This window comes from Impatiens glandulifera, chromosome 3 (genome assembly GCF_907164915.1).
Source record: "Impatiens glandulifera chromosome 3, dImpGla2.1, whole genome shotgun sequence".
Lineage (NCBI taxonomy): Eukaryota > Viridiplantae > Streptophyta > Magnoliopsida > Ericales > Balsaminaceae > Impatiens > Impatiens glandulifera.
Genome location: NC_061864.1, coordinates 22,280,357 through 22,306,449, shown reverse-complemented (window position 1 = coordinate 22,306,449; position 26,093 = coordinate 22,280,357). Strand labels below are relative to the sequence as shown.

The 26,093-nt window shown below is 31.3% G+C and overlaps 3 protein-coding genes across 4 annotated transcripts; 2 read left to right on the top strand and 1 right to left on the bottom strand.

Annotated features, from left to right (window-relative positions):
- The first annotated feature begins 2,017 nt into the window (after positions 1-2,017).
- On the top strand, positions 2,018-5,013 carry LOC124932143 (serine-threonine kinase receptor-associated protein-like). Its single transcript, XM_047472750.1, has 7 exons — positions 2,018-2,533; positions 2,720-2,855; positions 2,949-3,030; positions 3,428-3,603; positions 3,708-3,845; positions 4,084-4,223; positions 4,506-5,013. Exons 1-7 carry the CDS (start codon positions 2,416-2,418, stop codon positions 4,715-4,717), a joined length of 1,002 nt encoding a protein of 333 aa, XP_047328706.1. The 5' UTR covers positions 2,018-2,415; the 3' UTR covers positions 4,718-5,013.
- An 821-nt stretch (positions 5,014-5,834) lies between these two features.
- On the bottom strand, positions 5,835-9,376 carry LOC124930832. Of its 2 annotated transcripts, none has more exons than XM_047471191.1 (6): positions 8,417-9,376; positions 7,698-8,324; positions 6,810-6,938; positions 6,538-6,741; positions 6,251-6,451; positions 5,835-6,159 (listed from the first exon to the last, which is right to left on the bottom strand). In XM_047471191.1, the coding sequence occupies exons 1-6, from the start codon at positions 8,978-8,980 to the stop codon at positions 6,034-6,036; spliced, it is 1,851 nt and encodes a 616-aa protein (XP_047327147.1). In that variant the 5' UTR covers positions 8,981-9,376; the 3' UTR covers positions 5,835-6,033. The 2 variants fall into 2 exon arrangements, with proteins under 2 accessions (XP_047327147.1, XP_047327148.1); XM_047471192.1 differs by having other exon boundaries at positions 8,413-8,681.
- Positions 9,377-15,779: 6,403 nt separating this feature from the next.
- Positions 15,780-17,223, top strand: LOC124930730 (root phototropism protein 3-like). Its single transcript, XM_047471077.1, has 2 exons — positions 15,780-16,512; positions 16,590-17,223. The coding sequence occupies exons 1-2, from the start codon at positions 15,826-15,828 to the stop codon at positions 17,142-17,144; spliced, it is 1,242 nt and encodes a 413-aa protein (XP_047327033.1). The 5' UTR covers positions 15,780-15,825; the 3' UTR covers positions 17,145-17,223.
- Positions 17,224-26,093: the final 8,870 nt, after the last annotated feature.

Genomic DNA, 26,093 nt, shown 5'->3' with positions numbered 1-26,093 from the left:
ACGATTTTTGAATGAAGCCTTCGAACACGATGGAGTTTTGAAACAAGGTAAGGTGTCCAAAATCAGACCAAACCCGACATGCCCTCGGTTAAAAATCCATAACTTGAGCTATGATGCTCCAAAATGGGATTTTCGACCATGTGTAGATAGCTGAGACATGACCCGTTCGAATGTCATCGATTTCCACGCCTTCATTCAACCTTTAGAGAATTTTCCAGGTCAAGACAAGGTGACACATGTGCACTTGCCAAGTTCTTAAAGAGAATTTGTAATAGGTCGCATTATAAAAATTCATAGTTCAAGTTCTGCCCAACCATTTGGGGTGAATGAGTTACCATTGGAAAGGTCTTGGAGTTAACTTTTGTTTAACACAAAGAAGCGCTCGAGGTTCGACCTACATCTCACGCTAGGTCGCCCGTAAGCCAAGATGTATAATTAGGGGTCATTGATGTTCCATCGAAAATTATGTGGACCTATGTTATGTCTTGTCCAAAACGGAAAACATGAAAGTTGTTGTCAATGAAGACATCTTTTCAAAAAGTCCAAGCTTAGCCCTTGGCATGACCTGAGTCATTTAGGGTGACTCGACAAAGTTTATGTCTAAACAATGCACACCGAAGACGAAACCAAAAGAGAGCCAACACAATATATATATGGTTTTTAGTAGTAGCTCTTCACATTTCTCTAGTTTATTTGTGGGTTTTCTCCACTCTAGCTAGCTTTTTCTGATGAAATCTACGGTTTTTACCATCAATTCTGCACTGTTTTAATATGGAGGTTGATAGAATTTTAAATGCTCTTTTAGCTCTTCACTGTTCTCAAATGGGGTAATAGAAACTTGTCCATTTTGAGTATTATGTCCGTTTAGCTTTTAAATGTATATCGATGGTTGTGTATTTTTGCATTTCTTATGGTTTAGATTCGGATGAGATTTTTTTTAAAACGGGTTGTGAATTATAATGTTGTGAAGCGTTGAAGCGGGAATATGACGGTGAATGTTATGCTAATTCTTCTTAAAAAACAAAAAATAAAATGAGTGAGTCCATATTTAGATTTAGTTCCGTAGACATAAATTTTATTAAACATATGAATTCATTGATTGTTTGGTAGGAACATATTAACTCAACCAACATCAAAGGCTCAAAATTGAAAATTAAATCATTTTGCACAAAAATTTTGTGTGCAATGTATTGATTCAAAAAAAAAAAAGAGATTGTAAGACTGTCAAAATTTAGAATTTACGTAAAATCGTTAACCAGTTGTAAACTCGTAAAATTTAGAGTTTACATAAAATCGTAAGAGTTTAACTTGAAAAAATAATAGTTATATATTATTATTATTTATATATATAATTAATTATTTTATATTTAACAATTTTAAAAAATTATATATTTAAATATTAAATTAATTAAAAATTAATAATAAATAAATAACACTATAAAAAATTATAGTTACAAAATTAATTATATTAATTTAATAAATAATAACTTTAATTTTTAATTTAAAAAATAAAATTGTTTTTTAAAAGAAAAATCGTATGAAATCGAAAATATTTATAAACTCGTAAAATCTTATTATCGTAAATTTAAAATTGTAAGAGTTTACTTAAAATCAGACTCGTTAATTTGACGTGAAATCGTAAGATTTTAAAAGTCAACTCGAAATTTTAATAGCACTGGATTAGAGTGAGCATTATATAGCATATACCATCGTTAAGAAATTTTCAAACAAATAATCTTGTTGAAAATAATAATTTAAAATAAAAGTAAAGATATTATAATTAGTGATTCATGTCAATTAGTCAATTGTGCCAACCTTTTAAGCATATCAATTAATAAAGATCATATTTTTATTTTAGTAGGCTAATGAGCACAATAAATAAAGATCATATATTTGATTGTAAGTAAATATATAAAAATAATATTTTTCATAAAAACAAGATTTTGAAAGTTGTTAGGTTAAGAAAAGAGAAAGGCATAAAAAAGGAAAGAAAGAGATTTGATCGGGGTTATAAAAGGAAGCTAAGATGCAGAGATTGGGTTGCGCCTAGCCCAGAGTTGCTCTGTCTTTTTCTTTCTTTCTTTCATTTTCTCATATTATCGTTACAGTTGTTGTAATAATCTTGATTTACAGAACTTTTCTTCTTCTTTCTTTCGATTTGATATATTATATAGGGTTATTAGCAATCGTGGTGCTGCTTCTCGATTCAGATAGATCAAACCTCCAAATTAGGGTTTCCTCCCAACCCACTTCTTCTATTGTAAAACCATGTCTTTTCTTTATCTTCAATCTTGATCTTGATCTATCCATCTACATCTATTTCTTTCTATTCATACATACCAGATCAGGGGTTGTATTATTTTCGTACTAATTTAATCAAAGGGATCATCAATACTAGTTCAACAACTGACCAACATGGACAAGAAGAAGGTTGCGCCTCCGCTCGTCTGCCATGGACATTCTCGTCCCGTTGTCGATTTGTTCTATAGTCCAACTACGCCTGATGGATTCTTTCTTATCAGTGCCAGCAAGGGTAAATTTCTGATTTCGATTTTTAAGATTCATTCTTTCCATTGGCTAATCATGATTATGTTCTTGACAAACAATTTAGGGTTCAAGATTGATTTTAATTTCCAATCTTTAAACTTTCATTTTTTTATGCCTTGATTATTTTGATATAAACTGTTATCAAGAACTGGTTATCTTTGTCTGTGGATAGATTCTACTCCCATGTTAAGAAATGGTGAGACTGGAGACTGGGTAGGAACATTTGAAGGGCATAAAGGTGCTGTTTGGAGCTGCTGTCTTGATAGAAATGCTTTACGTGCAGCATCCGGTTCTGCTGATTTTTCTGCGTATGTGTTATTATCACCATTTTTGTTTTGTTTTTGAAACAATCCATTAGATAGCAGTTTTTTCATTCTCTTTGTAATTCTTTTGGTTGGCAGGAAACTTTGGGATGCATTGTCTGGAGATGAATTGCACTCTTTTGAACACAAACACATTGTTCGGACTTGTGCATTTTCTGAGGTAACTTTAGTTTTCGTACACGTTAGCTTGTGGACTTGTTGTTAACTCTTATTCAAGGTCTTATTTAGTGTCAATTTTATTTTGCACTCCAGTTCTTATAAGAAAAAGTTATGATAATGTGATCATCATCCTTTCATTTTTTTGTATGAATTCCTAAACAATTAGAAACATGTAGTTTCTGTAATGGTAGTAGTAGGATAAGGATAATAGGGTAATTACTAGAGTAGGTTAGTGGGTTGTAGATTATAAATAGTGGTGCATGTATTATTTGGAGAGTTAATGGATGATATTGTATTGAATCTGGTTTATCTCTTCGAAAGGTCATTCTTTGCGAATGTTTTCATGTTCTCTTTTAATCAAAATAATGATTTCTTATTTTAATTGTTTTATAAATCAGGATACTAATTTTCTACTTACTGGGGGTATGGAAAAATTACTTCGAATCTTTGATTTAAACCGTCCTGATGCACCTCCAAGAGAAGTTGGTTATTCTCCTGGCTCTGTTCGAACTGTCGAGTGGCTTCACAGTGACCAGACTATAATGACATCATGCACTGATATTCCGGGTGCAAGGTGTGAAATGCTTTGTGTTATCATAAAAACACCTGCAAATTATTATGTTTCGTTGTCTGATTTTCAATACGTTTGTGTATTTGATTGAGCCTTTTTGTCTGTAGGCTGTGGGATTTGAGGAGCGGACAAATTGTCCAAACACTTGAGACGACTTCACCTGTTACCAGTGCAGAAGTAAGCCAGGATGGCCGCTATATAACCACTGCAGATGGGTCCACAGTCAAATTTTGGGATGCCAATCAGTAAGAAGTGGCTTCTTTTAGGCATTTTTCGATTTGGATCAATTAAAACATCAAAATCCCTCTATATTTAAAAAAATATATTTATTATTTCATTATTATATTTATACTCTAAAGTCTTTTGGCCAGAATAAATGAATTTTAAATAAATTAGATCAAACAAAACAAGATCATTTTGAAGTAACCCATGAACGAACAAACCCTTATTTTATTTTTTTTCTTAATCTGTTTGATTTTTCAGTTTTGGATTAGTGAAGAGCTACAACATGCCTTGCAATGTTGAATCTGCATCATTGGAACCGAAGTATGGTAATAAGTTCATTGCAGGAGGTGAAGATATGTGGGTTCACATTTTCGACTTCCTTACCGGGGAAGAGATTGGTGAGTGGTGCTTGGATTTGATTAGTTAGGCCTTTTTTAAGAATAATGATTTGAGTTTAATCCAAATAACCCAATTCCCATGAATACCCCTACTTTATTTTCTATAATATTTTAAGCATATTAAATACTTAGTCAAGTTTTTATTTAAACAAGTATAGTTGGTTTATTTGAAGGAAAATAAGACCTTACATAAAACCAGCTAATAGTTCTGAGTAATTTTGTTGTCAATAGAATCAACAATGGGTATATTGGTACTAATAATCTTCATACATTATTATTTAGGTTGTAACAAGGGTCACCATGGTCCTGTTCACTGTGTAAGATTCTCACCCGAAGGGGAATCATATGCTTCAGGATCTGAAGATGGGACCATAAGGATATGGCAGACGGGGCCCTTGATGACGACGAAGAACAATGAGAATGACATGTCAGCAGTGGGGGTGGTGAATGGGAAATTGATTGTGGGAGTTGATGATCTCACCCTACAAAGTTGATGCTTTTTTAGATGACAGTAAATTGTATGGATTTGGATTTTTCTGATTGTCTCTCTATTGGCACGAAAAATTATGGTCGTGTTTCTTCCTTACTTGAATACATAGGTACAAAAAAATCAAGTGGGGATTAGTGGGAGTGATTAAGGGGTCTTGTTTCTTTGTTGTTTTGTTCTGTTATTCACTTTCTCTATAACTTTTTTCTTCAAAAAAAAATATTGTTGTTGAGGCTGAACTTTGATGAACTTTGATGAATCAACAAGGAAGGGGTCTATTGCATGTGGTTGTGTTAGTTTTCAGTTTTTGAAGCAAATGATGTTTTTCCATTTTCAGTATACAATCTCAATTTTTTCAAATGTGGTTTTTTCATTTTAAGTTAACATGATTATATGAGAACTGATGTTTTAATATTACCAATAATGAAATAGGTGGATATTAGATCCTTATGCTTTGTGAGTTATATGTTTAATTTGTGGTGATTAATCGCATTTTTGGATTCGTTGGTGGTAGGTTTCATTTGTCTAGTTAATTGTTTAAGTGTGTTTGTGAGTTATATGTTTAATTTGTGGTGATTAATCGCATTTGAAAGAGAAGTGGAACTTAGTCCTCTAAAAAAAAATTATTATCAAGAAAGAAGTTTGATTGAATTGTGTTTTCACATTAAAGTTTCATTCAACCTGTTTGCTTGCCTTAAGTTTTTCACAAACTTGAGTTTGACTTGTTATTTTTATAAAATTTAAATGTAAAATGATATTTTAATAATTAACTTAAAAAATGTATTATTTTTTAATCAAAATCAAGATTTTAATTTTAATTTTACATTTTTCAAATAACCCTTGTTCTAATAAACTAAAAATTATTGTAAAAATCTAATCATTCTGATGAAAAAAGATACTTTCTTGAAATATCATAACCAATCTTGTTATGGATAAGAATGAATTAAATGTTTATTATAAATAAACTAAAAATTATTGTAAAAATCTAAACATTATGATGAAAAAAAAATATTTTGTTGGAATATTATAACTAATCTTGTTCTGAAATGACTTTTTTTGGATAACAATTTTTTAAATGTACAATCTGCATTCTCTATAAAAACTAATTCTTTAATGATGATTTTGAGAGAACTTGCTTTCAATAACATTCCAAACAGGTTTATTTCTTTTCCCCAGAAAAGAATACATCAGAATTGTCTGTGGGCACTCAAATCATATTCTTCCCACCACCACATTTGAGCTACAAAATGTATAACTGACATGTACAAAATTGTCTATATTCTTCAAGTGGAAGGAGAGAAAATAAATTAAAATAAAAAACTATTATTGAGTCTGGATAGACGATGAATCAAGCAGAACTCTGCTGATGAACGGCGTTATCGCAGCCAGCAACGCCTTTGGGCACTCCTCGTGTGGAAGATGGCCACAACCCGATATTGCCACCAGTTTCTACCATTGGAATTGGAAATACAATTAGAATGGAAACTTGTAAGGAAATAAGAACTGATTAAATTCGGGGAAAGCATGGAACCACACTTACAGAATTTACGAGTTTGAATGACAAAGCCTGGACAGTTTTCAAGGGAACCATAACATCTTCGGCGCCGGCAATAACCAAAACAGGCAGATCTTTAATCGACTCTAACAATAGTGTTATCTTTTGTGGTGTAAGAACCATTTCAGATGACAATATTCCTATCTCATGAACTGCTTCATCCCATCCTTTCACACATAATGGAGCCTACTCCAAAATTAAATAGAAAACCAGTCTCAATGACCAAAAAATCCAAGATAGCAAAAATAGGAAGATAATGATCTATAATCTACCTTGTAAAGGCGTAAAATATCTCTCGTTAATTTGCCAGAATCATACCAAGCATGTCTATTCACAACCTGAGTTATTTCAGTCCTCAATAATGGCCGAATCATATGTTTCTTTCCAAGCGAAGTGTGCAATAGTATTCTAGCAAAGCCAGGAACAACTTCCCTTGACAAGCTAACATTTAGCAAAACCACTCCCTTTATGTTCACCTTAAGCAAAATAAAAACAAAGTTAATCTCTTAGAAGTTATAACCGTATCGCAGTTCATGAGACTAACCGCAATTTTATTGGGTGATTCTTGGATTTTCTGTGCAGCCTTCAAGGCAAGCAGTCCACCATCATCATGACCAACAAGTATAACTGATGTAAACCCAACTTTGGAACAGAAAGAAAGCAGCAAATCAACCTGGAATTGTTGAAACAAGCTAATATCACAAATACAATAAAAATATACCATTTAGTTCTTTCCATGATTATAGTATTTAGGATATATTAGTTATAGTAATATAGTGGGGTAGAATGGTAATTAGTAGTAGCATAGGGTAAATAAGGTAATGAATATAGTTGGTTAGTAGTTTTATAAATAGTAGAGTATGTAATATTTGGGGTTTGTTTGATGTAGCTTCTTTGGATTTAAACCAAATAAACCATATCAATTATCAACACTTGAATCAAATCATTCAAATAATAAATCAAAATACCAAACTACCCTTCTTTGCAAAAAAAACTAGATCTCACTGCTTTAAGCCATTCTTCCCATGATATAAATTATTCAAGACTTTGTAACGATAATATAAGCATATATTAGTAATAGGAGTAGAATGGTAATTAGTAGCAGTATAGGGTAAATATGGTAAGTAGTATAGTTGGTTAGTAGTTTAAAATAGTAGAGTATGTAATATTTAGGGTATTTTTATGTAGTCTCTTCGGATTTAATCCACATAAACCACTAATCAATTATAACTGTTGAATGGATTCATTCAAATAATAAATCAAAATACCAAAACGATCTTTGTATTTTTAAACATAATTAAAGTGAAGGGTATTTGGTGAACAATTTTTTGAAAGCAAGATCAAACAAGAATTTTAATCCATAACTCAAAAATCAAACAAAACCCTAGAGTAATGAAAGAAATAGTTATTGAATCTGGATTCTTAGTATCACCTGACTTTCGAGTCTGTATGGGTTCTCCATACGACTTTCTTCCCAATCTTTTCGACGTGGTCTAGAAGTCAATCCCCAACCAGGCCTGTCAAAAGCAGCAACAGTATGTCCAAGCTGCAAGGCAAGGGGAGCCATCACATGCCTCCATGAAAAAACACCTCCTCCAAAACCATGCACCAAAACAATGCCAATCTCGTGATTTGCTTCCAAATCGTACTCAAAAGCAGGGAGTTTTGATGTACACCCTTCATCTTCATTGCCATCATCAAGACTTAGAAATGGGATTTCATCAGAAGGCATTATAGTTGAATGTTCCTCCTCCAATAATGGATCATACAAGGAAGACGTTTGAAACTTATGGCTTGAACTTCTATGTAGAGAATAATGTGTCATCGGTGCAGAATTTACTGATGGCTTATCAAGAGATGTTATAGCCGAAGATGGTAAGCTAAGTTTGTAGTGAATAATTAGCCCTTGACAAGATGTAAATAAGCTGTCAATATCAGCTAGAGACCTGACCGAGAACTCCTTTTCTGTGTGATGTATTTTTGGAGATGATTTGGGTGTTTTGCCAGCGGGAGTTGGAGATCGAGGAACCTTCTGAAAACTAGAGTTACAGGGAAGTATCTGCCATGGAGGTTATTTACTTAATTAACTAAACAGTAAACATAAACATAAACATAGGCATAGAAAATATTGAACTTCCCAAACTTACATACATCTGTGTCAACTCTATGAAACAAAAATTTCCTCCTTGCCTTGCATCTGATCCTGTAAGCAACAACAGTATGTCCAAGGGCAAATACAACAGAAGAAAGGAACAATATAGGCATCCCCCATGATTTCTTAAAGTGAATCTTCTGCCTTGCTGGAGAAGAATAGGAAGCAGCCTCGGTTTGAGAGAAGAAACAAGCTTTGACAGAGAGAAAAAGGATTGAAATGAATGAACAAAGCATGACAGTTCCAAAATAAGGACCGTGTGAGAGTGCAGGGCCATCACAGATTGAATAAACACAGGTAATAATGAGAGATCTGATGACAGATACGAGAGGAACATCAGTCAAAGAGTTTCTAAAATGATATCTCTGTAGATGTTCCTTAAAACTGTAGCAGGAAATGCAAGTGAAGCTCGAAATGAGAACACATGGAACTAATATATCTACTATAGCCACCAACAAAGACGCGGAAGCAACCACAAGAGATAACAACATTGCTAAAATGAAGTATATTGTCCATAGAAACCTACGCAATTTCTCAAGCCCTCCCTTGCTACCGGCTGCCATAATAATTAGGTCTTTAGAATTGATTCAGTGGAAGTAATTATGAACTGTTGGTTTCTTCTTCTGAAATCGAAATCAAATCGAGGAAAAAGCGTTTGTGATGAATAACATCGATCATGAAAGAAAGGGAGACATCGCAGATCATAAACGCGTGGTCGATACTCCTCCGTCTGTTTCCTTCGTCGAAGGAGTGCGTTCTCTTTGCCATCGCAAGGGCTCGATTGTGCGGCGGTTACTGATCTATGATTAATTGGAAGAAGATGAGAAGACGCCATATATAGGGTTCCACATCGATGCAGAATGTGAAAAGACGAACCAGAAACACATGAGGGTTTTGATCAAACGATCATCTTCTCTCTCTCTTTCGATTGAATTTTGTGTTTTCTTTCAATTTATATATATATTTGTTACGAAATACCTGTATCGCTGTTCTTAAATAAAGTATAAAGTATTAATTATTCGCGATATGGAAATCGCTACAAATTGGCGGCAAGATCGAGAAAACGACCGCACATGAACTTTTCAAGATATTTTATTTTATTTTGTAAGAATAATAATACACTAATAGATAATAGATAAAAGGAATAAAAAACAATCAAACATAATATATATATATATATATATATATATATATATATATATATATATATATATATATATATATATATATATATATATATATATATAAAATTATGTTTAATTTTTTTAATTTTTAAAGTATTTGTATTGCTGGAGGGTTGAGCGGATTTGGGGATCCGGGCCTCCCCCAACTTTAAAATAAAAATTTATATATATATTTATATTTATAGGTAACTCTTAGTCCACTTAACTTTGTAATTAAATCTGTTAAAATGTGTGTATGTGTGATGAAACCTTAGCCTCACCTTTAATTTTAATTTATTTATTATATTTGAAAAATTAATATAATTTATATCTATATAATTTATTTATAAACTAATTCATAATTATATTATTTTAATTTTAAATATAATTTTATTAATATAATCATTATTAATATTTTATTTTATACTAACAATATTTTTTAATATACAAATATTTATAATAATACATAAATTTTAATTAATATATAAATAAAATTTATTTATATAAAAAATTATATAAAAAATAATATAAATCATATAATAATATTATTTATTTTAAAATTATATTTATATAATAATTATACATTATTTTTTATTTATTTCAATATAATTAATAATACAAATTATTTATAAGGATAAAATATAAAAATTAAAATAATAATAATGTTTTATATTTCTTAATTTTAAACTATTTCAAAAATTTATAAAAAAATATAAATTAATATTAATAAACAAGTTAAAATAATTACATTGGTTTGGTTCGGTATTTAAATAAAGAATTTGATATATTATTTTTATGTACATTAATTCTATAATCGTAATCTCAGTGTCTATTCACTTGATAATATGTGTTTATCACGTTTTTATATTTTTGTTCTTATTTATATTTTTTATTTTTTTTATATTGTCATAAAACTAGGCTGATATCTATTAAATTAGATTTTCATGTTTTTTTTATATAGTTAGTTTTTTATGAATTTGTTTTTGTGTTACATTTGATGAAAAATTTATTGGGAATTACAAGTGAGTTGTCACTTTACCTACAAAAGGAAATCAAAATATAGTTCAAGCTATGTCATTGATTGGGAGTTCGAAAAATCAATTACAAAAATTTAGAGAAGATGGATGGTATGATATTTTGGACCAAGTTAACATTTTTTGTCAATTACACTCGATCTCAATACTTGATATGAATGAGCATATGATAATTGATAGCAATAGTAGGCGAAGAGGAAAAAGGGAACTCATCACTAATCTTCATCATTATCATGTGGAAATCTTTTGTCAAGTATAATAAAAATTATTTCTTATCTATTAATAGTTATTATTTATTATTTAATGATAGGTTGTTGACTTGATTATGCAAGAAATTAATAATCGTTTTTCAGAAGTTAATACAGAATTACTTGGCTTCATATCATGTCTTCATCCCAGAAATTCATTCTCCCAATTTGATATTCGTAAACTCATTCGTCTTGCCAAACTTTATCCTGAAGATTTCACAAACAGTGATTATTTATTTTTGGAACAACAACTTCGGGCTTACTTATTTAATTTGCGGGATGATCCTCAATTTTCTTCAATTGAAGACTTAAGAATTCTTGCTCAGAAATTTGTTGCAACAGAAAAACATATAGTCTTTCCATTAGTTTATCGATTGATAGAGTTGGCTTTAGTTTTACTAGTTGCAACTGCATCCGTTGAAAGAGTTTTTTCTGCAATGAAGACTGATTTGCGTAATCGAATGGGAGATGAATGGATGAATGATAGTTTAGTTGTATATGTTGAGAAATATATTTTCTCAACAATTGAAAATGAGCCAATATTACAATATTTTCAACAAATGGAATCTCGTAGAATAATTTTGTCTTCTTTTGTACCGACTCATGGACAAGAATAATTTAGTAATTGTGCGTATTAGTATTTTGTAATTGTGTTTATTAGTATTTTTATGTAATTACCGAGTAAAATTTTAATTAGAAAATGCATTTATTTGATCGCCAAAAAAATGCTACGTTACTATGTATTTGGCCCCCCGAGAAAACATTTATGGGTCCGCCACTAGTCGAGAGCTGTAGTTAATTTGCATATATATGTGAGAGTAAATGGATATTTGGGTCGGATTGTGGGTTGACCCGCCTATAAACTTAACAAAACAAGTACAATCATTTAACCAACTAGGCTAACAACACTTTATATTTAAAATTCAACACGAAATTTGATGAACGCGAGACATTTTAATAATAAAAGTTCAAATTTTTAACTAACTAATATATATATATATAATGATGCTTAATTTTTAAAGTGTCACAATTGTCGGGTCGAGAGTTGTGGTTAATTTGGATATATATGTGAGAGTAAATTGATACTTGAGTTGGACTGTGGTTGACCCGCCCATAAACTTAAAACGGTTAAAAATAAAATTAAAAATGATATTTATATGTTTCGAATTTGCAACTTAACAAAACAAGTACAATCTTTTAACCAACTAGGCTAACAACACTTTATATTTAAGATTCATCACCAAATTTGATGAACGCGAGATATTTTAACAATAAAAGTTCAATTTTTTAACTAACTAATCTATATATATATAATGATGCTTAATTTTTAAAGTGTCCGGATTGCCGGGTCGAGAGTTGTGGCTAATTTGGATATATATGTGAGAGTAAATGGATACTTGGGTCGGATTGTAGGTTGACCCGCCCATAAACTTAAAATGATTAAAAATCAAATTAAAAATGTTATTTGTATGTTTCGAACTTGCAACCTAACAAAACAAATATAACATTTAACCAACTAGACTAACAACATTTTATATTTAAGATTCAACATCAAATTTGATGAACGCGAGACATTTTAACAATAAAAATTCAAAATTTTAATTAACTTATCTATATATATAATGATGCTTAATTTTTAAAGTGTCCGGATTGCCGGGTCGAGAGTTGTGATTAATTTGTATATATATATGTGAGAGTAATGGTTACTTGGGTCGGATTGTGGGTTGACTCGTCCATAAAATTAAAACGGTTAAAAATAAAATTAAAAATGCTATAGATATGTTTTGAACTCGCAACCTAACAAAACAAGTACAACATTTAACCAACTAGGCTAACAACACTTTATATTTAAGATTCAACACTAAATTTGATGAACGCGGGACATTTTAACAATAAAAGTTCAATTTTTTAACTAACTAATATATATATATATAATGATGCTTAATTGTTAAAGTGTCTGGATTGTCGGATCGAGAGCTGTGATTAATTTGGATATATATGTGAGAGTAAATGGATATTTGAGTCAAATTGTGGGTTGACTCGTCCATAAACTTAAAACGATTAAAAATAAAATTAAAAATGTTATTTGTATGTTTTGAATTTGCAACATAACAAAACAAGCACAACATTTAACCAAGTGTGATTGAGATGTGGTTTGCCGAGGGATAATAGGTCGATATCATTTGAAAGTGGTTAAACAAATATGAATCAAATATTTGATTGACAAAGTGAAAGTGTAAAGTCACGAGATGAGAGATTAATTTGAAAAAAATATGTGATGAAACATGTGAAAAAATAAGTTGTTTTACCGAAGTGAATAAAATGTGGAATGAGAGCGTTCCATTTTTTATTTTAATATATTATTCGTGATTTATTAAAAAATTTAAACATTGAATACATATTATTATAGTTTTTTTAATTTATGTTGTTTTTATTCTTATTCGTGTGCATCGCACACGGAAATTTTCCTAGTTGAGTTAAATTAGTAAAATATAGGCATGAACATCATCAACTTTCCAGGAATATGGGAAGAAATCCAAGAGTGGATGAAGAATAAAGCAAAAGGAAGATCATTCTATGTAAGTATGTTGAAATGTTATTTTGGAGCAATAATCTACAATATCTGGAAAGAAAGAAATTCAAAAACTCACAGTAGAAGAAGTATAACCGCTGAAGATATTTGGAGAGATATAACTTCAGATGGAAATGCACTCATTCAATCCTGGAGAGGAATCGAAAAAAATGAAGAGAATAGAAAACTCTGCCAGATATGGGATATTTCGTTTGAGAATGTCACAAGTAGAATAAAAGTAAAAACGTTGTAGACTCTAATTGATTATTGTTATTGTCTGTAATTCAATTATTGTTTCATTTCCAAATCTAGAAATTGTCTAAATTTAATCTTTTGGGTATTTTTTAATGAAATGACATTAAGCTGTTTTCCAAAAAAAAAAAGAGAAGGATTTAAACAAAATGAATTATTTGAAAATTAATAATTAATGATGATTTTGATGTAGATATATTTTTAGTAAAAAGATTTACAAGTTATTAATATATATGAGAAATGATTGGGTGAAGTAACATGAAAGGGAATAACGTGGTATAATCTGGCTGAAAAAATAAAATAATTTATTTCTCTTTTATTTTTCTTTATATTTTTTATTTTTTCTAACTAATGATATGACGTTATTCTTTTTTCTCAAATTCTCATCCTTTACTAAAATATAATTTAAAATATAAAGTATTTTAATTAATGAATTAAATAATGTCACAAATAAGGTGAAATAATATTTTTTGAATTTAAGTTAGTGAAATAACACAAACCAAAATAATTTAAATTTTATAAACAGTAAGTATGAGTTGAGTATGATAAGATATAAATAAGTGGACACCCTAAACCAATTTTCTTATAAATTTCAGATTAGTTTTCATTTGAAAGAATTTAAATGTGTTTCTTAGCATTTATTTTTTTTATTTATTTCTTTACTATATATGAAATGTGTTTGATCTTTGAATTATTACTTATCACGTAATTCTTTAACTAAAATAATATATTTTTTTTTTATCAAATAAAATTTTCATTTTCTAATTTTATTATTAATTTTAAATAACTTTTTTTTAACTTGTTTTAGGAATAACAATGGGATGGTTCAATACATTTTTCGTCCCCTTTTTATTTCGAGAATTTTTTTAATATCATCTCCGTTCGGTTTCGGAGAATCCCGCGACACACCGTTTATAAAATTATTATTTTTAAATAAAAATTATACAATAAAATTATATAAATGAAAATTTTATTATAATATATTAAAATTTTATATTATTATAAAAAAAAAATTTATAACTCTTATAAAATATAATGAATAAGTAAATATATTGATGATTTTATATATTTAATTGTGTTTATAGTGTTCGGGGCAGAATCGGGGTGAGATCGGGCGGTTCGGGAAGAGGACATAAATATCATCTCGTCTCATCTACGTTCGGTTTCGGGGGAAAATTGGTTTCAAATTGTCATCCATACTGGTTTGATGTTAGGTTATTTGGAGATTTTTTGAAATTTTTTTTTTTTTTTGATAAAAAATAAATTTTTTAAAATTTTAATTGATTAAATTAAAAAAATATATTTTTATATATTTAAAAATTAAATTTTATTAAAAAAAAATAAAATTATTTTAATTAATAAATTAAATAATTGAATAATAAAATTTTTAATAAAAAATATATAATTAACTCTAGTTTATTAGATTTTAGTTTATTTATTTAGATAATTGAAATAAAATTTTAATTTGATTTGTTTGAAAAAATGAATTAGAAACGGAATCTTTTTTTATAAAAACAAAACAACAAAAGCGTGCAGTGCAGACTGTGGAATGCATGAAGCCAATTCGACTATGAAACAAAATTAATTAATTAAATACAACCTTCACGAGCCAATTTATTTTAATGTCGAAAGCTACTACACCTCCTTATTCTCACTATCTAACAAAAATAGACCATATTTTTTTCTGAAAACTGTTTCTCTTTTTTCATTTTATTAACTTACCCACTTAAATTGAAGACATTTTGAATGATAATCCAACATAAATTCAAATAAAACTATTATATATATTTTAGGTGAATAAATAAAGTAAAAAAAAATTGAATTTGGCTTGTTATGTGTATTGTTATATGAACATGTGAAGAGAAAGGAGATGCAAATCACTAGAATGCTCGGCTGTCGCCAACATAAGAAAACAAAATCAAAAACCCATCCCCATATTTAGCACTCAACTATGAAAATGACTTAAATGTATTTTCTCTCATCTTCTTGAATGATAATTATGACGAAAATGACTGATTTTGGATATTACTAATTTGCTAATTTAATTAATCAATAGAATTGGGTTTCTGTACATATATATATACAGTAATTCATCATCAGGGATTCATTAAGAAAGAATTCAACATCGATAATAAAAAAATGCAGAAATTATCCTCGCCGGAATCCCAATTTCCGGCCGAAGGTTTGTTCGATGAAACCACCGTCCTTGACGTTGAATACTTCATCAAGACACTTTCCGGCATCATAGACAAAGGAGTCCGACCCGATTTAATCGGATCCATCATCACCCACTACGCATCTAAATGGCTACCGGACCTCTCATCTTCCGTCGCCGGCAACCAGGATTCATCGCCGGCAGAGAGTCCGACGAACACATGGATGAAGAAGAGAGCATTTGTGGAGAAACTAGTCGGAATACTTCCACAAGAGAAAGACGCCGTCCCTTGCAATTTCCTCCTCCGGCTACTCCGAGCAGCTAATATGGTGGAAGCCGGTTTGAACTATAGAGACGAACTGGAAAAGAGAGTGGCTTGTCAGCTTGACCAGGCTTCACTCAATGAGCTCATGATTCCTTCTTATAATCACACTTGTGAGACTCTGCTTGACGTGGACCTTGTTATTCGGATTGTTAGAAACTATGTCGGGTCGGGTAGCGGCGGCGGCTCGTTGATTAAGGTGGCTAAGCTGATTGATTCTTATTTGGCTGAAGTTGCTGTTGATTCTAATCTACTGTTACCGGACTTTATAACCTTGGCCGGAGCTCTACCGGAGCATTCACGTTCATTAAACGATGGGTTGTATCGTGCCATTGACACATACCTTAAAGTAAGTTAAGTCTAATTGAGTATTTCTTAATAAAAGTTGATTATTTGAAAATGGTTGATATTTTGTATATAATGCAGGCACATCCAAGTTTATCAAAGGAAGAAAGGAAGAGACTATGTCGATTACTTGACAGCCGGAAACTCTCGCCGGAAGCCACCCTCCACGCCACCCATAACTACCGGCTGCCGGTTCGAGCAATAATCCAAATCCTCCTATCAGAGCAAACTAAGCTGACCCGACAAATTGATTGGAGTGGGTCATTCAGCGGTACACGTAGCCCTAATATGTGTCAACTAGAGGGTCCGGGTGCGGGTCCGGGTCGTTGCCAATCGAAAAGGGAATCGATTGCACAACAGATGGAGATAAAGAAGCTTCGAGAAGATATGTTGAGGTTACAGAAGACTTGTATTTCTATTCAAGCTCAAATGGAGAAGCTTTTAGAGAAGAAGAAAGGATCTTCGTCGTACTTTTCTCATTGGAAAAAGCTCGGGTCGGTTGCGGCGGTGTTCAGGGGTCGGGTTGAGGAAGGTGATGGTGAACGTGAATTTGGGCGACGGGCGCCATCGGATATGAAGATGAAGGTTGCTAAGCCGGTTAGAACACCTCATAAGTGGAGGAAATCTGTCTCTTGATTAATTAACGGTTCAATTACCCTTTTAATTACATTCAATTTCCTTTTAATTTTGTTATATTTGGCTAAAAACATAAGAATACATAATATAGTTTTATTAATTTTTCTTTTTAATTTACTAAGAATCTATAGGTATGTCATTTCACTTAATCTTAGTAAAACTAAAATCATAATTAAATAATTATTAATCAATAAGACACTACTCTTACAAATGAATGAAATATATATAATTAATAGATAGTGATACTCATATTGAATATATCCTACAATATTATTTTGGCAGAAAAAGAATGAAGTGAAACTTTAAAGGTAATTTATCATATAAATGAAACTTTGTTCTCATTATCAATAGTATGTCATACTTTAGGTTACATATTTATATTTTCTGAATAAATGATAATTGTTTACCCATCTGTATATAACAATTAACTTGAATGATTAGCATTTTATTTTTATTTTTTAAAATTATTATTTCATCGTTATCATTTTAATTATTAATAAAATATTGAGGAGAATGTTAATTTTATTTATAAAATTGAATTAAAGTGTTATATATATATATATATATATATATATAAAAGTATGTTTGAAATGAATAAATTGAATTATATATATAATATAATATGTGAATATAAATGTCATGTCAATAATTTTTTTTAATAATTTTTTACTATAATTCATACTAAATATTTATTTTAATTATTTTAAAGCTCTTTAATCTTTCACCGTGGGCATCCACCGTGTGCGTGCACGAACACGGTGCAACTAAAATAATTTGATGCTCATTTTCTTCGTCATAATATATGCAACTTATGTTAGCCATTAAAATAATTGTTATTTTATATTGTTTAGTTCACTCTAATTGGATGAATTCTTTACAGACAAATATTAGGATTAATCTAGAATAATGAAAAAGTGATATATATATATATATATATATATATATATATATATATATATATATATATAAGTATTTATATATAGGTATTTATCGATTAAGGCTCTACATTATTTTATATTTTGTCCTACACAAATGTAACTTAAAGAAAAAAATATGAAGGTTTGTAAGAATTAATAGTTTTGAAAAAAATATAGTATTATTAGCATATTTTAATTGGTATTTATGAATATAATATGAATATCTACTTTTGATTTAATATCTTGTTAACGAAATTAATGTATAAAATACAACGAGTCCACATCTAACATATAAATTTAAGTTTGAGACATAACATGATAGATATTTGAGGAGGACGTGGTATCATATTACGTCGACGAAATTGGTGACTGAGGAAGTGAGACAAAATAATTGGAAGGAACGGAGGTATGAAATAGGGACAACGAGGATTGTGAGGAGGATTTGGTGGCGAGATCGAGGCCGTAAGCAGTGTTGGTCAAGAGATTATTAAAGTCGGAAAAATCTGAGAAAGAGGATAACAGATAATTAACATTTAAGGCGGGAAGACTTTTAAAATTTAGAAGAAAGAGTTAGTTAGAAGACTATTAAATTATTTATTTATTTTTAATGATAAAAGATTGTTTGAAATTATAAAATTGGTTTATAAAAATATGTGGATATCAACTAGTGTTTTAATAATTCCCGATGATAAGGAAAATAAATTTGATATTTTTTATTTATTAAATTTATAAAAATAAATATAATTTTATAACTTTAATAATAAATTTAATACTTTGAACCAACATTATAAATAAAATTTACATTCTTTCCATAAAATATTATAATAATTTTATTAAATTTAAATTTTAAATTTTAAATATAAAAATATAAAAATTTATATTATACTATACAGATTATAAATAACATAAATTTTATCCAACAATATTATTTTTCAATATTCATTAAAAAAAAACTCAATATTTCAGCAAAAAAAAAAATATAAATAAATAAATTCAGATAGGTGGAATGCCTAAACTTACATTTGATATAAGTTTTTAATTTTGTAGGTTAAAAAATATTGTTTTTTATTATATTATTTCAATTATTATATTACTTAATTTATAAATTTAAATACATTTATTAAATTTAAATTAGAAGTATAAAATTATAATTTGATAATTCATTTTAACAAAATTATAAATAAATATTGTGTAATATTTTATTATAGTTCACCTTTATTAAAAAATATATATATAAATAAATTGAGAACTTGAAATTTTACAGTAGAAAATAATGTTGTTTATATTGATAATAATTAATGTCAGAAGTTGTATTATAATTTGTAAAATTATAGTTTAACGAAAATATCAAATCCTTTATAAAAATAAAAATATTTAATTAATGAAATTTTTTACTTACATTTCTAATTTCAAGGGTACTTTTGTACAAATTATCTAAGCCCTTCTAAATATACTTTATTATAAAATTGGGTTATAAAAAAATATATATAAATAAGAATTTCATTTTATATAATACAATTATCAATCAAATTATATGTTTTTAATAAAAAAATTTAGAAATATAGATTATCATACTTAAAATAGTGTTTTCAACGTAAATAAAATCAAAAATATATTTTATTTATTTTAAGTAAGACTAGGGCAGTCGAGTTGCTCGTGAACCGCTCGGTCAAAGCTCGATTTGAGATTGATTTTGAGCAAGTTCGAGTTGAGCTCGAGTCAGTTTGATTAATATTCGAGTCGAGCTCGAACTCATATAGTATTTGCTCGATGACTTTTAGAGTTTTTTCGAGCCGGATAATAAATAATGTTTTTTCTATTTTAATATTTAAATCTAAAATTCAAAATAAATATTTGAAAATTTAATTTTATTCCAAGTTTTTCGAATCGAGCCGAACTTGTAGATAAATAGTCGAGTTGAACTCGAATTTTATAAACTCGTTCGAGCTCGAGTTCAAATTCGAATCGAACTAATAAATATTTAACCGAGTCGAGCTCGATATTTGAGCTCGACTTGACTAATTGGTAAAAACATGTTTGGTAATGGTAAGCGAATTGTTTTTCCCACCCCTCTTACATCCCCACTCCTACCCCACTCCTCGGGGAAATTTGAGGAAATGACCCTAAAGAGGGGTCAAATAGCCGATGGTGAGGGCTGATAATTTTAATAGCACTGGTGACCCCTAAATTTTTTAATGACCATTATACCCCTGCGTCACACACCCTCCAGCTGCGTGACGCACCCTAAACCCTATAAAGTCATAATTTTTTTTTCATTTTCGATTCATTTTCTCTCTCATCCATGTCTTCCCCGTCTTCTCCGCCGTGAACCCTAATGGTGGCGGAGAAGACTTTCTCTTCTTTTTCATCGCCGAAAACCAATCGAAGAGGCATCGTCGACCATTCCACCATATTCAATGGCCTATACCTGCGAAGAACTTCCAACGGAGACGAGTTTGCACAGTGTAGAGGATTTTGAACAAATTGACATTTCATTCGACCATTCCACTATATTCGTTTATATTTTGTGTTTATTTCGTGATTGTTTGTGTTGATTTCCTATACAGTTTGTGTTGATTTCCTTTACAGAACGTTCCTCATTGATTCGCCCTGATTCGTTGAATGTAGGTTGTTTGTTTGGTAGGATGCGTCACGTAGGATGTGTCAAGATGGATGCGTCAAGTCGGATGCGTCAAGTCGGATGCGTCAAGATGGATGCGTCAAGATGAATGCGTCAAGATGGATGCGTCAAGTCGGATGCGTCAACTCGGATGCGTCAACTCGGATGCGTCAAGTAGGATACGATGCGTCACATTTATTTTTATTTTATATAAAAACCCAAATAAGCCTCGACCACTATTCATGCTCTCTCTCTCTCGCACCCAACGACGCACCTGCCTCGACGACGCACCTGCCTCGACGTCTCTTCCTGCTCGTCTTCATCTTTGTCTTCTCGTTCATTCATTGACTTCATCAGGTTAGTTTTAGTTATGTTGGTTTATGTTATGGTTTAGGTTGCGTCTTGCTTGCAAATGGTTCATGCATGATTTATGCTCATGTTATTTTAGGGTTGGTTGCTTCTTGCTTACAAATGGTTCATTCATGGTTTATGTTAGGATTTAGGGTTGCTTCATGCTTGCAAATGGTTCATGCATGTTTTATGTTAGGGTTTATGGTTGCTTCTTGCTTTCAAATGGTTCATGCATGTTTTATGTCAGAGTTTAGGGTTGCTTCTTGCTTTTAAATGGATCATGCATGTTAGGGTTTAGGGTAGGTTGCTTATTGCTTGCAAATGGTTCATGCATGGTTTATGGGTTGGGTTGCGTCTTGCGGTTGCGTCACGCAGGTTGCGTAACGCAGGTGACAGTTGTTTCTAGCTATTTTGACGGTTGCTTTTCTTCTCGTTTGTTTAGATTTGTTGTGAAAGGTTTTCATAAACATTGTTGTTTTTGTTTTCCCTTTTGTAGATGGCAGACTTCACGGTTTATGATTTTCATGATAGGATTTCATTGAAATCTGTCCTAGCCCTGAAAAAAGTATCTGATAGGTTTGAAGCGCTGGATCTTTTGGAGAGGGCTCTAAATTCCCAATTTCAGTATTTATTGAAAGGAGTACCAGACTTGTTGTTCTCAGGGACAATTTTACATCAGTTGCTGCTTCGGAAGGTTAAGGCCAATTTGAATAGGATGATTTTCAACTTGAATGGGGAGGAATATACTTTTGGTATGAAAGAGTACGCATTGATTACAGGCCTCAACTTCGACAGATTGCCATATACAAAGATGAATGTCGAGGTTGTCCACCATTGCTGATTAAATATTTCAAAAGGAATACGTCAATTCGAATACAGGAGTTGGAATATATTTTTATGAAATGCACCGATAAGGAAGACGCATGGAAGATCGGGCTAATCTGCTTGATTAACTAGTACCTCTTCTCATATGACCCAAAACGGATTTTAAATCTCAAAATTATCCATATGGTTGAAGATGTTGAAGATTTCCTCCGATTTCCATGGGGAAAGTTGTCCTTTAGATTCACCATGAGGGGTCTTGACCAGGACATGAAACACCACAGGTCCGTATATATGTCCAGGAAAGGGAGTGGAGTTACTAATTCTTTTGCTTATAACGTTTATGGGTTTGTACTAGCACTACAAGTGTGGAGCTATGAGGTTATTCAAAACTTTGTCCGTAAATTCGCCACAAGGAAGAATGTTGATGGCCCTTTTCGCCCAAGGATACTATTGTATCAATCCAAAAGGAAGAACACATTTTAGGAGGTACAATCTGCCTTTAATAGCTCTGTGTTTTCTAAGATGGAAGAGTCCTCCACGGAGACGAGTTTGTACAGTGGGGAAGATTTTGAACAAATTGACAATTCATTCGATGATTTGTTTGAGGGAGTTACTGATGGGGGTAGAAAGAGAAAGGCTGATGAAGATGAAGATCAAGATGTTGATGAAGATGTTGATAAAGAACCTACTACTGTCCAACCTTCCAAGAGGAAGAGGAAGGTTGAATATAATGATATATCCCCCAGCAAAGCAGCCACCAAGCGTCGTAGCCTGCGTCACATGAGTCCCTCATCCACAACTTCAACACCTCCATCATCACTGACACCTGCACGTGAACCGACACCGGCATCTCCTGTTCAGATAAAGGATGCCGAAGTGATAAAGAAGGATGTCGAAGAGATAAAGAAAGATGTCGAAGAGATGAAGAGAGACATAAGAGACATCAAATTGAATCAACAAAACTACTTTATTCTGTTAGAAAAGATGATTCTCAGTCTAAGCAACCAGTTCGCCAACCATGTCACCAACCAGGTAATTCTGTTTGAGCTTTCTGTTTTTTACTACTTTATGTCTGACGCATCTTGGTTATTGTTTGGGTCTGTTTGGTTGCTTGTTGACGAATCTTGCGTGACGCAGCTGCTTGACGCATCATGCATGACGCAGCTGCGTGACGTAGCTTCTTGACGCATCATGCATGACGCAACTGTGTGACACAGCTACTTGACGCAACTGCGTCACGCATCCTGAATATAAATTCTTTTCAATTTTGTAGCAGGAGCAAAAGGAGAATGACATCGGTCTGAATGACATTTGTGACGAAGAAGGGGAAAAGGAGAATGACATTGGTCTGTATGACATTCGTAATGAAGAAGAGGAAGAAAAGGAGAATGACATTGGTCTGAATGACATTCTCGATGAAGAAGAGGAGCAAAAGGAGAATGAGAAGGTTAATAATGGAGCCATTTTGCAGGACAGTGTTAAATTGGAGCAGAAGAAGATTGAGAATGAGAATGATCCGCCGATAAAGAACATTCTTCAAGAGGCAGTGAATGAGAATGAGAAGGTTGTTGAGGATCCGTCGATAGAGAACATTCTTCAAGAGGCAGTGAATGAGAATGAGAAGGTTGTTGAGGATCCGATTGACAACCTTGTTGAAGATCCTATTGAGACCCTTGTTGAAGATCCTATTGATCCTATTGAAGGGGAGAACAAAGAAGAAGGGGAGAACAAAGAAGAAGGGGAGAAGAAAGAAGAAGTGGAGAAGAAAGAAAAAGTGGAGAAGCCAGTGAAGAGAAAGCCTATACAAAAGACTTTTCAGAAGAAGGTGGGGAAGAAGGTGGGGAAGAAGAAAGAGGAAAACGATGAAGATGAACTGAAAATAATCAATACTCCTCCTCCTCTTCCTAAGAAAGACATATTGGTCACGAGAAGGAATAGGAGGCAGAAGAATGATCCAGATTTCACCGACCCTAATCTGAAACTGTCTAAGTTAAAAGATCCTATCACCGTCAATCCACTTCTAAAATATGACGATCAACTTCTTCATCAATTGCAAACATGGCTTAAAGATCCAAACACTGACGGCACAAAAATTGAGCTCCATACTATGTTAGGTGATAAGGACTTATTTCGCCGAGTGCTAAAAAGGTTCAACTGGCTGCAAGATGATGTAAGTAATATTCATGTTAGAATAATTTCACATTTGCAGATTGTATTTTGAATGTTTTTCTCTCGTGTAGGAAATCAATGCAGGCTGCTTCATTCTGAGAAGAAGATCTTTGCTATATCCAAAGACATATAAGAAAAACTTCTTTATTGGAGATTGTTGGCTCCACACCAGGTTCACTGCTGGTTACCCTAAATTTAAGGAAAGTCGTATTGAGTATGACATTGAAAACTTTTTCGAATACTTCTTGGGCAATGAAAACAACTTTATGAATAGTTGGAAAGTATGCGATTATATATATATATATTCCTTTGAACATCAAAGACGTCCACTGGATACTTTGTGTTGTCCGTCTACAGCAATGGCGCGTAGACGTATATGACTGCGATCCTGGATGTTATGCTAATCTTGATGAATTTGTGCTACCGATGTACGAAATGATTCCGGTTATATTTGACAAGGCATTGCCTCTTGAAGATAAACAAAGATTTCCTCTGCTTAACCCTGATTCTGTTTTGCCATACACAAGACTTCCAGAGTCAGAAGTCCCCAAAGCAACTAAGAGTGAAGATTGTGGTGTCTTTGTACTAATGTATATAGAGTACTTGACTGCAAACCTGAATCTAGCAGAAGTGACCTCAAATGAGATGAAAGTTTGGAGAGAAAAGTGGGCGGTGAGGTTATTTCATGGACTTGTAGATCCATAGGTTATTTATGAAACTTTTGTACTGATATCAAATTTTTGTAATGTTAATCCCAAACCTTTGTAATATGGTTGATTTAATGATATCAAACGTTGTTGATGTTATATATGTTATTATAATAGGTTCTGCAAACCAGTTATTTTAATGCTATAAGTTACACAGTTATACAAACCATGTCTAATGTAATAGGTTCTGCACTAATATCCATAGTTTTGCATGATTGTGCAGAGAAAGACCTGGTACCATTGGCTGCAATTTGCCACTCTCCATTGTACATAACAAATACGTCAGCAAATATTTCAGCTGCAATTGAAAAAAATGATAGTATCACTCGAGAGACACCGTAACAATGAAATGCAAGTAATAGCTATAAATGGTCTGGGGTGCGTTACGCAACTGCATGACGCACCCGGATTCCGCCGCAACGGTGACATTCAACTACTCATTCCCTAATCACTAAACCCTAACAAACAAAGCGTGGAAAGAGAGAAATAAAGGAAGGAGGAAGAATACCAGTAGCAGAAAGAGACATCTCCTTCGTTGGGATTCCACCGTCTTCGTCGGAGATCGTCGGTGGTTGTCCTTTTTAGAGAGAAGGAGGAGAAAGGGAAGTGAAGAAAGAGAACAAGAAAGAAAGAAATGAAAAGAAATGGGAAAACTGGAATTTTTTTAATTATATAGTAAGGACATTGTGGACTTTTCACAATGCTCTCGGGTGCGTCACGCAACTGGAGGGTGCGTGACGCAATAGGGGCATTTTCGTCAGAAAAAAATTTGGAGGTCACCAGCGCTATTAAAATTATCAGACCTCACCATCCGTAAATCCCTCTTTAGGGTCATTTCCTCAAATTTCCCACTCCTCACTCACACTCTAAAATTACCTATTTATCACTACCACTTTTATATATTTATATTTATTATATTGTTTATTTTACTTATTTAAATTAATTTTATTTATTTAAATTTTTTATTAAATTTTTTTATTCATTAAATTTAATTAATTATTTTCTAATATATATTTTTTAATTTTTTAATTTAATATTCTTTATATCGTTTTTTTAATATTTATTTTCGTTTTAACAATTTTTTTTATTAAAAAAATATGATTTCATTCCTTTTACGTTAAATTTTGTTATAATTTTTTTAGTTATAAATAATAATAAATGAAAATATTAATAAACAATTACAAAAATTATTTTAATTTAATTAATTATTAATATATAATATTTTAAAGACATCTTATTATCTTAGTTGATAGATAATTTTATTTATAAATAAAAAATTAAATCATTCGTTTTTATAAATATTTTAAAATATATATAATTAATATAATAAAATATTACGCACTTTAATATTTTATATATT

Bases quoted from the DNA above. Each gene is read 5' to 3' on its own strand.
- LOC124932143 (XM_047472750.1), top strand. From the start codon at position 2,416: ATGGACAAGAAGAAGGTTGCGCCTCCGCTCGTCTGCCATGGACATTCT. The intron at 2,534-2,719 runs GTAAATTTCTGA...GTCTGTGGATAG, and splicing joins TCTTATCAGTGCCAGCAAGG to ATTCTACTCCCATGTTAAGA. The intron at 4,224-4,505 runs GTGAGTGGTGCT...ATTATTATTTAG, and splicing joins CCTTACCGGGGAAGAGATTG to GTTGTAACAAGGGTCACCAT.
- LOC124930832 (XM_047471191.1), bottom strand. From the start codon at position 8,980: ATGGCAGCCGGTAGCAAGGGAGGGCTTGAGAAATTGCGTAGGTTTCTA. The intron at 8,325-8,416 runs GTATGTAAGTTT...CCTCCATGGCAG, and splicing joins TTCATAGAGTTGACACAGAT to ATACTTCCCTGTAACTCTAG. The intron at 6,160-6,250 runs GTAAGTGTGGTT...TTCCAATGGTAG, and splicing joins CATTCAAACTCGTAAATTCT to AAACTGGTGGCAATATCGGG.
- LOC124930730 (XM_047471077.1), top strand. From the start codon at position 15,826: ATGCAGAAATTATCCTCGCCGGAATCCCAATTTCCGGCCGAAGGTTTG. The intron at 16,513-16,589 runs GTAAGTTAAGTC...TATATAATGCAG, and splicing joins CCATTGACACATACCTTAAA to GCACATCCAAGTTTATCAAA.